Below are 15,315 nucleotides of genomic sequence, written 5' to 3'. Positions count from 1 at the left end.
CACTCCCAGATACGGTGGTAGCCTACCGGTGGTGGCTTCTGTCTCATTTCAAAGACTCGAGTGTCCCCGAAGCTGAGAGAAGCGATGATGGGGTTCTTCCCCAGCGCGGGTTCGTCGTCGCTGTGCCAGTCGATGCTGTCCTTGTCATTTCTGTACAGGTTGCAGAGAAGAGAGTTGAAAGAGTAACCAGTCACCTCTTCAATGCGGTCTTTCAGCATGGTCAGCAATGGATGCCACTGTAAAAATCAAACGAAGAAGGACAGAAAAAAGCAGTTATTAGCACTGGCATAGTAATCAGCTTATCTATCATTGTAGTTGGCCTTCATGGGCATCTTTACTGCATTTCGTCCTGCCTGATTTAAAAAATATGTTGTTAGCATTCTCAAAGCAAAAGGGGTTTTGGAATTTGGTCGCAAAACATTAATGCATCCCATTCAGAGTCGGTATTTGGAAGAGGCGCCCTAAACACGCCCCTTCCAAATACTGAATCAGTATGTATTTGCAATTCCAAACTACTATTTGGTAACATGTTACCGATGCGATAATACGACAGGCAGTGCCGGGTACTAGATTGCCCCCTTCGAAGTGGCACAAATTTCACCGCAGTGCGAGGGGGGCGGGGTTGGGCGTGGCGCTCAGGTACTCATGACGGCTCCCGACAGTCATAAATCACGGTGGCATGTGCTCAAGACGGCCGGAAGCCTACAGAACTCCGCCCACTGATTAATTCTTCCGCCCAGGCGGGGAATTAACCACACGTGGGCAGAGCGTTAACGTTCTGACGACTCCCGGCAGTCATGAACACACGTCTACTGTGACTCATGACGGTCGGGAGCCGTCATGAGCACCGAAGGAGTTACAGAGGCATGAGGTGGATTTAAGAATACACAACTTTAGTATTTATTACTAAAGGGAAAGCTGACAAACTAATAGATAACGTCATTGTAGGAACTTATCGCCGTCTGTTTAATCTACCTCGGCAGGCTTCGCCAGCCCAAATTCGTTTAGATTTTGGCCTTAGGAGACAAAACATAAGTAGACTTGGAGCATATTTGAAATTCTATTATAAATTAAAAAATGATACGATATCTATACTTAGTACAATTGCATGGGCGGCAATAAGTGATCCTAAAATATTGCAGCACATGAATATTTAAAATTGCCTGAATCCACATTAAAAGCAGAGGAAGTCTGGGCTTTATCCCTTTCTCAAATTGCATTCAATAGAGTCAAGTATGGAATTGGCAAAAAGGTTTCATTTTTGTAGGATAGAGAGGTGTTCGCAAATAGAGCCCATGCTTGGCTGGTCTTCGCTATGTATGGCCCTTTAAAATTACAGAACTACCTGGGAGGCCTGAATGAACTACATTCAAAACTAAAGCTTTTGTGATTCCAACTTGGAAACTTCCGATTTCGTTTTAATGCTCCAGCTTGGAATAGGCGAATTAAAGAAATGACATGCCGTCTGCTGTTGCCCGGCCCTAGTGGAAGAGCATTAGAGTTTGTTGAGACAGTATTTTAACCAGCACTCTATATGCACATGTCGACAAGTAATTATTGCTTGTCTTCTGGGAGAGGACCGTATGTTTTCAGGAAAATGTTTAAAATACATGTCCATAGCCGAGGAGAAACTTGCAAAGTGTGCACACTACTGCTCGCTGACAGAGACACAAGTAGACAGGGCGAGGCATAGCTACAATGAGTAAGTTTCTATTTTGTATTATGGGCACTTCTGATGTGTGATGAAACCGGGTGGTTTTTGCTAGATCAACAGATAGTATCAAGAAGAGAAAGGATTCTATCAAAGGCACGTTGCCCTTTAATTATCATCCTGGGTAAATCAAATCCTCGTCTAACTAACAGTATTATTCTAAGTGCTATGGTATTGAACCTCGGGTAACAAGGCCAATGAAATGCAAAAACTGCAGATTCTTGTGCTTAGAATTAGTTTTGGCATATGATTGCACGTACTAATTGGGTTGGTCTAATGCATTTCTATTATTTAGTATCAGGATAACAGAGGCTTCCAGCAAGGCACGTTGCACTTTATTAACTACTTTGCACGAGTTGAATTGTGGTTTAACAGTGTAAATAGGAAACCTTGGTCGCAATTAGTCTAACAAGTACAAAAAGACCTATGAAATGTAATAACTGTAGACTGGTGCTTTTAAAACTAGTGCCTACCCCGAAGCTTTGAATACATCATGAAGGTTTTAATGTATTTTAAGATGATTTTTTTAGAATTATATATATTTACGAAGTGTTATATGGTAATTTGATTGTGACATATTATTAGGTTTAATTAAGTGAACAACAAAGCATTGCTAGGGTCGTGGGCCCCGCTGTCATTCTATTATAAATTAAGCATTACCAGGGACACAGGATTAAAACATTTCTGTCTGAAGGGAGGGAGCCCAGTCACTGGTATGTATCATTTCAGCTTTCACTAGTTTAACCCTCACCCCCCTCTCCCCCCTCCAGCCCCTGCTCTCGCCCCGTATTTACTGTAAATGTATCACAGCAGAATTATGGGGCATAAAAAAACTCCAAGCCCAGGAGTTGGGAGGTAGGGTGGTTGAATGGTAGGATTACAGGGTGTGTGTAGCAGCGCTTCCTCAGTGCTTGACTCCAGATACAACTATACACAGACAGTGATGTGGGAGAATCAATACAATGCAAGTATCAATAGGACACATACAAATTCAATCCTATTCTTTGATACGCAGTACCTTCCTATTTCACTTACTTGCATTAAAGCACAAAACACCTCTGATTGCAATAGGAACAATTTATATATTATTTTAATTGTTCTCTTGTTTTTATCTACACAAAGTACATCAATACAGAAACTCAAAACAATAAACTAACTACATAAACATAAACAAAGGACAAATACATATGTTCAATTATACATGATAATACACAATCATAAACTCCTTCCTACCCCAAACTTAGAGTTTTAGTGGTTGCTATATAACTAGGAGCAATCCAACTACGAGACAGTCCTATACACACATGAGGTGAACACTTCAACCTCTGAATCAATCCACAATATGTTCAGTGATGAGTATTTAAGATGCCAGCAACATTCATGGCTGCATCGCATTAGCCACGCGGAGCAGCCAAGAGCGTTGCCGGCAACTTGAACACTTGCCACAAGTTTGAAGCACGCCAATGGGTCATAGTGTGACTCTCCCTCTGGACAGCATTAATTGTTGCAACATCGCAGAACAGGTTGGAGAGTTTCAATTAAGTAAGGAGAAAGAGCTCCGCGCTTGTTTTACTTTGGAATTTCTGAATTTTCCCGAAAGTGCCCCACTATTGTCGATTGGACTTTGATGTCCAGCAGGCACCCGACTGGGTGATGTAATTTCCTTGTACCCTTGTCCTGATGAGGCCCAGATGAATAGGGCCGAAACGCGTTGACTGCATTGAATAGAGGATTCCAGTGGATTATTACGTTCTTGTTAAAAAATTCGATACACATATTGTGGACTGATTCAGAGGCTGAAGAGTTCATCTCTTGTGTATAGGACTATCTCTTAGTTGGATTGCTCACAGTTATATAGCAACCACTAAAACTCTAAGTTTGGGGTAGGAAGGAATTTATGATTATATGTAGTTTCATGCGTAATTGAATGTATGAATTTGTCCTTTGTTTATGTTTATGTAGTTAGTTTATTGTTGTGAGTTGCTATATTGATGGACTTTATGTATTGATAAAAACAAGAGAACAATTAACATAATTTATAAATTGTTCCTATTGGAATCAGAGGTGGTATGTGCATTAATGTAAGTAAGTAAAATAGGAAGGGACTGCGTACCATAGAATAGGATTGAATTTGAATGTGTCGTTTTGATATTTGCACTGTGGTAATTCCTCCACGTCACTATATGTGTATAGTTTGATATTCTTTTGCCCAGATGTTGGAGGAGGATTAGGGAAAACCCCGTTGTTATATATCTTCTGACTCCAGACAGAAGGCAGTGATCTATTAGTGACTGCAGCAGTCTGTCAGTATGAGTTGTGAGGTTCTCAGCTGGTAACTATACTAAAGTCTAATGGCGCTCACAGGAGAGAGGCCACTTAACTCAAGTACAGGGGCGGAGAATGGACTGGAGCCCCTGACACCGTGCATGCCTGCAGGCGGAGTGTTGGAGGGTTGGCACTGCTGTGGGCATCTTTGTCAGGCTGGCAGCGATCCCTGGTGAGTCTGGGATAAGGTCTATGATCCCTTAGTGCATGGCCAACACCCGCCGCAAGGTCTCATCTCCAGCACTAGCAGACGGCACACCCTCCTGCAGAAGAACTGTACCAAGCCAGACCAAGAGGAATACTCACGTGGGGGTTGGGCTGCATGGTGCTGTTCGAGTAGGTGTAGGGCAGCTCCCCGTACCAGGCGGTCAGCCGCGGCTCCTGGTAGGAATGCTCTGCAAGTGGGAAGACACTGAGCATCATTAGATCAAGAATTCAGAGGAGTGAAGGTGATCAGAAGGGGATTGGAGGGGGCACATCAGCCTCAAAGTTGGAGAAATCTTCTCAAGATTAAATACTGATATCGAGACATTATTGAGGGCCAAATGTTATTTGGACATTTTCACAAGTGGTTTGGTACCACAGTATTGAAACTAAAGTATCATCCCACAGAAATACAGTATCCTACATATCAGTGAAAAATATCGCCTCATTAAAATTAATAATCTAATAACTACTGTGAGATAATATTTGGTAAATGGTATTGAGGTCGCAATATTCCTGTCGGACTGTATTTTTGTAACAGTATTTTGAGCTACAAACACCCAGAATGAACAAACTCTCTGTTACCTGAATTGAAATTTACATAAAAAAAAGAAAGCTAAAGAGTAAAGGTGACCACAGAAAAGTCGACATGTTTCTAATGACAACATGCGTGAGAGAGAGTGAGGTTTGTATGGCTTTGGCTGTTGGGGCAGCCAGTTCAGCCCCACTGGGGGTTTGTTCTGCATGTGCCGGTCCTTGCCAGGCCTGTTCTCCAGGACAGGGGTCGGTCAGCGGGCCTGAGAGGGTCCTTAGGCGAGTGCCTGTGGTGAACCATTGGTGTAACGGGGCCTGGGTGGGAGCACACTATTGACTCTCGTGAGATTGTGACCTGGAGGCGTTGAGACAATCTAGGAAGAAGTTAGGGTTCAGGAATCCCAATGCAGACACGATGACCAACTCAGACTCCGGCATCAGGAGGCGGCTGGTAAGATACTTTAGGAACATGAAAGGACTTTGCTCACACTGGCGATTAAGACAACAGTAACCAATGGACACTAGAAGGCCCTGGTGCATTCTGGATATAGTAACAAATGCTCTCAGAGCACTACAATTGCTATGTTGAGGGCACGGGATCCTGGTAATTATACATTGATGATGATTGATCGTAACTCGACCGAGCCCCTTGGATTCCTGGAAACAGCTCACCAAGGAACACCTGCCAGGCAGACAAGCGCTGACCCTGGCCACCGAGACACCTGGCTAGGATGGCGCGTGGGACATGGCACACTTGCAGCACAGCCTCTCTAAGGTCAAGGTTTTCCCTGAAACCCATACTCTGTGTTCCAAGAGTGCTGTACACATCTGGGAGAATCCCTCGAGTGCACAAGAAAGCAGCTCTGATTCACACCACTGCTCTTGCTGGACACTGATGCAGGGGCGGCTGGCGACATTTGAAAGTGGTGAGGCATAAAAGTACAAAGTGTCCTGTGGGGGAGTGAGCGCAGCTAGCAAACTCGACGGTCATAAGGGGAGTTTGGGGGGGACGTCCCTGAGAACATTTTGAAACAACAGTGGGCAAATGGTGCATTTTCAAGCAAATTTCAGAGAGCAAGAAAGTTAATAAAGCAATTGAAAACATGTAGCTATGACATCAATAAAGACATTTCATGTGATGATGACGTAGGTAGCTTTAGGTACATGCAGTGTGAAGTCAAAGCTATTGAAAACTACCAAGCGTTGCATTGGGATCTGGTTTGCATCAACACCCAAACATATAAAAATAACATATAACATGCCACATAAAATGCCTTTACTCACAAAATATTCCCCATAATGAGCCTTTTTAATGCCACAGAACTTCCTCTTGTAAATCAACTTATTGTACCTTAGGTATAAAGATGACGAGTAGTTCTTGGGCCACAGAAAGTTGACTTTGATATAACATTCTACAGATATAGGAAATTCAAGATGAGAATACGTAAGTGGGAGATCTTTAAGAGTAACATGCAGGAAGGGGGTCAGTAAGTTATTGCCTGGTGAATTCAAGGTAAACACAAAACTACGTAAAGACGTTTCACACGATAACCAGGACATGACCCAAAAAATCAGGACCAGCTTAATACCAGATGTGTGAACGTGCAGGCTTGTTTCATGTTTAATGCAACGATGTAGTAGATGTTTTACACAATCCAATTTACTCTCGCATTTTGAAAGGACAGTACCAATAAAACAGCAACTATGAGCTTCCATACACTGTAAAATGATTATTTGCTCATGAATAGGGACTTCAGATTGTATCCGTTGTCTTCCTTACAAAACCTGCTTATTTTTAAAGGACTGGTATCACTGTATAAAAATGTCAAAATCGCTAGACAGCAAGCCTTTAATTGCATGATAGGCCACATAATTCCCCGCTTTGTGGCTCTTCATTGGCCTTTCCGTGCCGTGCCGGTTGCATAATCCCAGAGGCTGGGATGATAAGCAGCCAAGCATTTTACACCCTCCCCTTTGGATTTACTACAATTTGCTCAACTTCACACAGCAATTCCCGGAGGAGTTTTCCCTTTTCTGCAGTAGACAGTACAATCAATATCTCTCACTCTGGTGTGGACAGTCCTGTCATAGTCCACAAAAAGCGTCCCACTTGAAATGTTAATCTTTCTTCCTGCGGGGCGGAACAAAAATAAAACGCAAACAATGCCTTTGCTGCCCGTTCTTTCTGAGCCGCAAGGACGCGCATTCAGAGGCACTTCCTGCAAGGCACCACTGTACATGCTGTCAGGCCTCCATCGGAAACACATTCACCTAGTCACCCTGACCCCGAATGAATGTCAAGGCCTGAGTCAGAAACGTCCGTGCCCCACATTGAAAATGTGCGCAAGACTCCGTATCCTGACAGCAATAGCAGCACCTCGCCTAGAGGTTCGTGCCACAAAACACACGTGCAAATAAATAAGTCCACAAACAAGTGCACCAACTGCTGTGTTTGTACCAATGACACTATATGGACGTCTCAGTTGGTCAGGTCCAACCTCTGCCATCTCCCTTCAGGCTTTTTTTTAACGGTTAGTAAATCAGGGCAATGCTTCGCATTACTTAGCATCATCCTCTACACCCTTCACAATGAACGTGCCCATGGAAAATATTAGCACATCCCTCCTCCTTAGTTTTATGTTCCGTTTGTCCGCCTCAGCACACATCATGGGAACAATCAGTAAATGGTTAACTGAATAATCACTACTCATGTGCACCACATCACTTAAAACATGCAGCATTCCGCATTGTAACTTTCCGTCCAGCCAGAGAACATCACATCTTTAATGTCTTTCTTACCCTCAGTTTGAATTACTAGTCGCGGGGGGGGGAGGGCAGAAGCTCCTGCTCCGAGGTCCGCAGCCGGTGCACATAAAGGTCGCCGCCCGTGGGTGTGTAGAATCCACCTTATGACTATGTAATCACTATAGACTCCCCCTGCACCCTTAACTTACTCTTGCACCTTCCCGATTATCCCCTTGTGACCGGTTTCTCGTCTTTGCCTTCTACGCCCTCCCGATTTGTGTGGTTTTTTTTCCCTCTCGCTCTCGGGAGATACAGGAAGAAGTATAAACAAGCGCCGATGCCCAAAAATAAGTCCGGTGGCCCCCACCTTCTCAAATTAAGCCCCCACCTTCTCAAATTAAGCCCTGTCTCCTCACACACGATGCCTGGTACTTTCCACACAGGTTATACTATCAGCATGTGCTCTACTATCCATACATTCCAGGACGGACGGGTACCCATACCCACTGCCCAGACAGTGCTTTGTAGCCACACCACTGGTATAAAGCGCTATGTACATTTTAGAATTCTATACCCCAGATTATCAAAGAGCACCCCAAAGCAATACTGACAGCGGATCGTGTGCTAATAATGTGTCAATTAATAACAGCAGGGCCACAATTCATACCGCAATATACACAACACAACTGTAGACCATATAATCTTTGAATCGGCCGCGAGCCGCTTTAGGAGTGCTTTGAAAACCCCGCCTATTAGGGTAGATGTTACGCTAAATGTGGTGTGGTTCGGGTTAAGCTGCCTCTTGAACCCCAAAAGGAAGGAACACTTTTAGAATCTACTTTTTCCAAATGTTGTCCTGCGGGTAGTTAGTTCAGTAGTTCTCTAGGAGGACTAGTGCTTAGATTACAGTCTGGCTTCAGCGCTAGGCAAACAAAAATAAAATGCAAAACATACTATGATAAACTAGAACCTATGAAACAAATTGGCCAGATGGTGTTAGCTTTTCCTTTGGCTCCCCCTTGTGGTTCTTTTGTATACACGTTGTCAAGAGGGGAAACGACGTGTTGAACATTGTGTGAGCAATAAATACAGTCAGTGCACCACTCAAGACACAGTTTATGCTGGCTGAATGCACGCGGTGTTGCTATTACCCAATGTAACGGTACTCAGTTTATCAACCCGAAAGAATGAAAGGCTGTGCTGGCCGGGCCACGATTCAAACTTGTGATCTGCAGATCACAGAAGTTGTCAGCAGCGAGCGTTTGACTCGTGAACCCACTCTGCTGGCGGTGAGATGTGCTGCTACAGCCTTACACCGACAGTCACCCACAGTCAGAGCAGGCTAACAGGATAGATGTATATGAGCGTGATGGGGCACAAGTAGGCAGTGGGCAAGAGAGGACGGGTTCCTAGCGCTATACATCGCGCCTATGCTCTAGAACCGAATGGAGAGGATGGAGATTACATTTGCAGTGAGACCAGCAGTGCTTTAAATGGAAAGAAATTAGTGCAGGTACTCATTAAATTGAGCTAGGGGCGTGGTAGTGGGCGAGGTTGGAGGCAGGTGACACATGTTGATACAAAAACACTTCTGTTAAATATTCATTTTGCCCTTGATAGTTGTCTCAAACTTTTCATATGTGCAGAGAAGGGCATTTAGACCAGTTGCAGGACATACCAAAACATGAGAGAAATGTATCAATATAAACAAAGTGTGCTAACTCAGTACACAAAATGAATGTCAAACACCACATTTTAATATTTCCTTGTTTCGTAATAGTTGCAGCTCCTTAATGTCATACTGTTCCTACTGACTTGCATTTGGCGCAATCCTTTTATATTCAAGAGTGCACACACATACACACAAAACAAGTATTCAACGCATTTCTTTTAAAATACCTTGTGTGCCCCAATTCTCTACCGCCTCTGACTTCATTTCTCCCTCACACACAAATATACACACAAACAAGCAAACACTCTCTACCAGTCTTCACATCTCTCACCTCTCGTTCCCTTCCCCTCACTTCTCCCCCATTTGGATCTCACTCCGTCCCATTCTCTTTACCCTAATTGTATCCTATCATTCTTTACCATCACTCTCTATTTCTCCGTGCTTCTCTTACTCTTTCCATAGCTGCCTCTATCGCTTCCTCCATCTATATCTGCAATTACCCCTTCTGTCTATCTTCTTTCCTCTTTAACCTCCTGTCTGCTTCTTCTATCTGTTCCCCATCACTCTACACTTACTCTCACGCCATTATCTGTCCTCTCCCCTCAGCACACGGTCGGTAAGCTTTCAGTGGCAGACAGTGAGCACTGCTGGGTCGTGACCATGTGCGGAGTCCACCATGAGTGTGGAAGGGTATGCTCAGACATGAGTCCCTTGCTCATTGCACCATCAGGATTCAAGCAAGCCGGGCCGAAGACGGCTGTAATGCCAGAAACCGGTCCCCGGAAGCTTGTTTCCTTTCCAGTGAAGAATTGGCTTGGTAGTTTGGTCTGCCCTGTTCCCATGATGCACTGGGCCAGGGACAGACTAATTTGCATATAGCCAGGTTCTGAACTGGGATGGTGCAGTGAGCTAAAAAACGGTGATGGATCAAGCCCTGATCTGTTGACTGGGTAGGAGTGTTCTGATTAACTCAGATACTCTGTCCATCACCACCCCCTTTTTGTAATTATTTTGGCCACCATGAGTGTGGAAGGGTATGCTCAGACATGAGTCCCTTGCTCATTGCACCATCAGGATTCAAGCAAGCCGGGCCGAAGACGGCTGTAATGCCAGAAACCGGTCCCCGGAAGCTTGTTTCCTTTCCAGTGAAGAATTGGCTTGGTAGTTTGGTCTGCCCTGTTCCCATGATGCACTGGGCCAGGGACAGACTAATTTGCCTATAGATCTTCAGGTAACATATTGAATCCAATACAGCTCATTGTGCCGAGTGGTGCTGACCAGCATGGTACATAACTTGACAGTTCTACGAGTGAACGGGAAAACATTTCTCAAATCATCAAGTCGATTCCAGCCAGTACGTATTCCACAACATATTTTTTATACCTATTTAAACACTTACATATTTAGTCTACATCCTGTGACGAAGTGCTAGCAAACTGTTGTACAAGTGTAAAAACAACGTTCATTGATAGTGGACCGCTCACCTAATATTGTTGAATGAGTCCCTTGCTCATTGCACCATCAGGATTCAAGCAAGCCGGCCCGAAGACGGCTGTAATGCCAGAAACCGGTCCCCGGAAGCTTGTTTCCTTTCCAGTGAAGAATTGGCTTGGTAGTTTGGTCTGCCCTGTTCCCGTGATGCACTGGGCCAGGGACAGACTAATTTGCATATAGCCAGGTTCTGAACTGGGATGGTGCAGTGAGCTAAAAAACGGTGATGGATCAAGCCCTGATCTGTTGACTGGGTAGGAGTGTTCTGATTAACTCAGATACTCTGTCCATCACCACCCCCTTTTTGTAATTATCATGTGCGGAGTCCAGCAGGGTAGAGGGCAGGGGCAGAACAATACTGGCCTCTGATGGGAAGGGCAGCCTGAGCAGGCTCATCCCCTCACCCCCACTCATTCAGTCTGCACACATCACTGTGCCTCAGGCAGATAAATGTCCCACAAGCTATCTAGCAAGATGTCCCAGCAGTGTGGCTTGGCAGGGGGCTGTTGAGGACAATGAAAGTTTTCAACTGGGTGGGCAGAGGCCCACTTGCCGCAGCATCAGGTCTCCAGCAGGCTGTTCAGGCCCCATTGTGCCGTTTGCCACAACTGAATGACACAGACAGCAAAACGACAAACATGCTGCTAACAAATCGGCACTCAGCCGGCCCTTGGCAATAGCCCAGTGCCCACCTTATCAATTCGACTCTGAGTATCGGTACTCTCCTTGGCAGTGGAGATGTACCGGTACTCAGCTTTATAAAAATAAGAAGTACCGGTACTCAGTACCGGTGAGTACCGGCCCATTTAAAGCACTGGAAACCAGCCATGGCATGACTTGTGCCAACCCATAATGAGCACGGGGTGCACTTTCAGTGAAGCCTGGGTAGGGTGCTTCTTCACAAGCCTATCTCACAGCACAAGCCATCTGGTTGCAAAAGACCTTTCGTGGGCTTACCAAGAACCCACAGCCCACCCACTGTTCCGCACTGGTTGGCCTTATTGTCACTCTTTTGCTGGCTTCTTTTTCAGTGGCTTTTCTTCTCCCAGCTTGCCCATCTTGTTTTTGTCCCTCCATGGATAAAACCCTCTTTATCAACTCTCAGGCTGGCTTGCTTCTATCCTTCCACTAGCAGGGTTAGTCTGAGACAGAAAATAGTCCTCCACACCAAAATACAAGTGACCCGATTAGCAAATCAGAGAGCTAAAAAAAACTGGCCACATTTCATCCATCAGAGCAGCCCGGCCACTGCCAGATTCCTCAATCAATCAACCAGGGAGTTTAAAGTGTGCTACCCGCCCGTGAGGGTCTCAAGGCACTGGGAAGGAGGGGGGGGGGGGGTACCGCTCCGATTCAGCTGAAAAGCCAGGTCTTGAGGCTCTTCCTGAAGGTGTGCAGAGTAGAGGAGCGTTTGATGTGGACTGGGCGCTCGTTCCAGGCTTTGGCTGTGATGTAGGAGAAGCCTCTTCACCCGCTCTGGTTCTGTGGGTGCGCAGGGTTTCTGCTCAGGCAAGGTCGGTGGAGCAGAGGTTCCTTTTGGAGACGTGCAAGGAGACTCTTTCGTTCAGGTATTTGGGACTGGTATTGTGGAGGGATTTGAAGGCGTGGGTGAGTAGGTTGTAGGTTACTCTCTTCTCATTGGGGAGCCAGTGGAGGTCTCGCAGGTGTTGGGTGATGTGCTCATGTCCTGGGATATGCCAGTCCGACCCGGCCACTGCTCACTTTTAGGGAACAATTTTCTTTTTGCTTTAGCAAGCCATGAGAGTGCATGTGGCTTCCAGCCACTGCCAGATTCCTCAATATGCCAGTCTGACCCGGCCATTGCTCACTTTTAGGGAACTATTTTCGTTTTCCTTGAGCACTCTCCCTGGTGCGCTTTTCACGCTGCTGTCTCCATAGTGTTGCAAGCACACTCCTGTGTGCTTCTGCCCCTTCCACACTCCTTCCGCCCCCACACTCCATATTGCTTTCTCACTAGGTCAAGCCTACCAGACAGCAAATGCTGTTTGGTTGCGCAATACAGACTGTGGGCTTACCAAGAACTAACAAGCACTTACGGTCCGCCCATCGCTTACCATGCATTGGCTTTATTGCCACTCTTGTGTTTGCTACTCATTCAATGGCTTTCCTTGTCCCAGCTTGTCCATCGTGTGTTTGTCCCGTTCCAGGAGTATAGCCTCTTTACAATGCCTCTAATTGGCTCGCCTATATCATTCCACTGCTCCATTTTAGGGAATTACTTTTTTGCTTAAAATTTCCGCAAGTGCGTTTCTAGCGCTCTCCCTCGTGTGCTTCTACCCAATTCCCTGGCGTCCCGTGCTGTGGTCTCCATAGTGTTGCAAGCTTTCTCTTGTGTGATTATGCCCACTCCCAACTCCCTTCCTGCATTGCTTCTTCCACCCACTACCTGTGTTACTCTCCCACTTTTGCTGTTTTTTCAATTCCTAAGCGCACTCCACACTTCTTTACCCCACCTCAGCCCACGCACCATCTTTTTTTTATGTTAATGTTTTATTATTTATTTCTATGGGATAGTGGGGGGACTAGATAGCACAGTGGAGCCAGCCACTCAGAGCGTAAAAAATGTGCATGTGCTACTTCTTTTTACATTTTTCTTTAATTTACTGATCCATCTAGGATGGGTAAATACAAAAAAACTGGCACCGCATAATTCTGCCGGCCCACATGTGACACAAGCATGCAAAGACGTTATCACCCATGCACACGTCATGTGCACAGACAAAATGATGCAGCTGTGTCGTCACATTTTTTTTTCTTTTGTCCATGCTACATGGAGTCTTGCCACTAACATATGTGTTGCCCAAAACCATGTGCAAAGCTGTAACATACAACAAGCATTGAAAATGCAATAGGTCTCGCAATAGAAGAGTTTGACATTTTTCGTTTTGCAAATGGATGAGTGGCGTTGCGTGGATGAGTGGCGTTGCGTGGATGAGTGGCGTTGCGTGGGTGAGTGGCGTTGCGTGGGTGAGTGGCGTTGCGTGGGTGAGTGGCGTTGCGTGGGTGAGTGGCGTTGCGTGGGTGAGTGGCGTTGCGTGGGTGAGTGGCGTTGCGTGGGTGAGTGGCGTTGCGTGGGTGAGTGGCGTTGCGTGGGTGTGTGGCGTTGCGTGGGTGTGTGGCGTTGCGTGGGTGTGTGGCGTTGCGTGTGTGTGTGGCGTTGCGTGTGTGAGTGGCGTTGCGTGTGTGAGTGGCGTTGCGTGTGTGAGTGGCGTTGCGTGTGTGAGTGGCGTTGCGTGTGTGAGTGGCGTTGCGTGTGTGAGTGGCGTTGCGTGTGTGAGTGGCGTTGCGTGTGTGAGTGGCGTTGCGTGTGTGAGTGGCGTTGCGTGTGTGAGTGGCGTTGCGTGTGTGAGTGGCGTTGCGTGTGTGAGTGGCGTTGCGTGTGTGAGTGGCGTTGCGTGTGTGAGTGGCGTTGCGTGGCTGAGTGGCATTGTGTGTGAGTGGCGTTGCGTGGGTGAGTGGCGTTGCGTGGGTGAGTGGCGTTGCGTGGGTGAGTGGCGTTGCGTGGGTGAGTGGCGTTGCATGTGTGAGTGGCGTTGCATGTGTGAGTGGCGTTGCATGTGTGAGTGGCGTTGCATGTGTGAGTGGCGTTGCGTGTGTGTGTGGCGTTGCGTGTGTGTGTGGCGTTGCGTGTGTGTGTGGCGTTGCGTGGGTGAGTGGCGTTGCGTGGGTGAGTGGCGTTGCGTGGGTGAGTGGCGTTGCGTGGGTGAGTGGCGTTGCGTGGGTGAGTGGCGTTGCGTGGGTGAGTGAATGGTTAGCTGTTGCTTATGCGACGTATAGCACTTAATACTAAAGTAGGCAGACCTTAGCCTTTGTGAGAATAATAGCAAAATAAAAATAAAAACCAGATCAAGTCAAGGACGCAAACGGCACCATGCTATTGTTTATTTACTCAGATGATTTGCATAAAAATGTAACTTGTGAGCACGTTTCTCTAACTCTCCAATAATCCCATTACAACACTTTGCACAAATGAGATTGGGACTCATCCTTCCGAAGTCGAGAAAAATGTGCAACGCTGTGTTGTAGTTAATTTTTTTAATTAACAAAATGCAAATAATGTGGAGAGATTTCAAGTGATTCAGGAATGGGCGCCCGTGTAAAGAGAAAGTACGGCCGGCCTGGGCGGTGATGGTGACCAATTAATGGCACTTAAGACAACTTAACGAAAATTTCTGGAAAGGTAGAGAAGAATTGAAAACTTTAACAAGCAGTGAGACATACAGCTTATATTTTGGATGCACTCTGTTAAAACGCAGCAAATTATTTGAAAAGCGCAGTAAACATAGCGCAGCAACATGTACATGTTGATACAGTCTTATGTCCGGTAAAATATCAACATTAACCTTGCCTCATGTGTGGCTGATAGAGACGCCGTCGGGCATGTGGAATTTCTTTGGCAGCGGAGACCTACATGATAAATTAAAGTATCCGATCCACTACTGAGCATAATGCCGAATGAAGCAAGCATCGCGTAAAAGTATTGTGAGCACGTTTCTCTAACTCTCCAATAATCCCATTACAACACTTTGCACAAATGAGATTGGGACTCATCCTTCCGAAGTCGAGAAAAATGTGCAACGCTGTGTTGTAGTTAATTTTTTTAATTAACAAA

General features: G+C 45.9%; 1 protein-coding gene across 5 annotated transcripts in view; it reads right to left on the bottom strand.

The window, feature by feature from the left end:
- ALKBH3 (alkB homolog 3, alpha-ketoglutarate dependent dioxygenase) overlaps window positions 1-15,315 on the bottom strand; it is a 226,971-nt gene that overhangs the window by 146,330 nt on the left and 65,326 nt on the right. For all 5 annotated transcript variants that reach the window (XM_078684346.1, XM_078684351.1, XM_078684348.1 and 2 more), the window contains exons 7-8: window positions 4,343-4,431; window positions 27-236 (exon numbers count right to left, since the gene is read on the bottom strand). In XM_078684346.1, coding sequence (XP_078540472.1) covers window positions 27-236; window positions 4,343-4,431 — 299 coding nt within the window. The remainder of the gene's footprint in view (window positions 1-26; window positions 237-4,342; window positions 4,432-15,315) is intronic.

Source organism: Lissotriton helveticus, chromosome 3_2 (assembly GCF_964261635.1).
Source record: "Lissotriton helveticus chromosome 3_2, aLisHel1.1, whole genome shotgun sequence".
NCBI lineage: Eukaryota > Metazoa > Chordata > Amphibia > Caudata > Salamandridae > Lissotriton > Lissotriton helveticus.
This window is presented reverse-complemented; position numbering and strand designations above follow the sequence as displayed.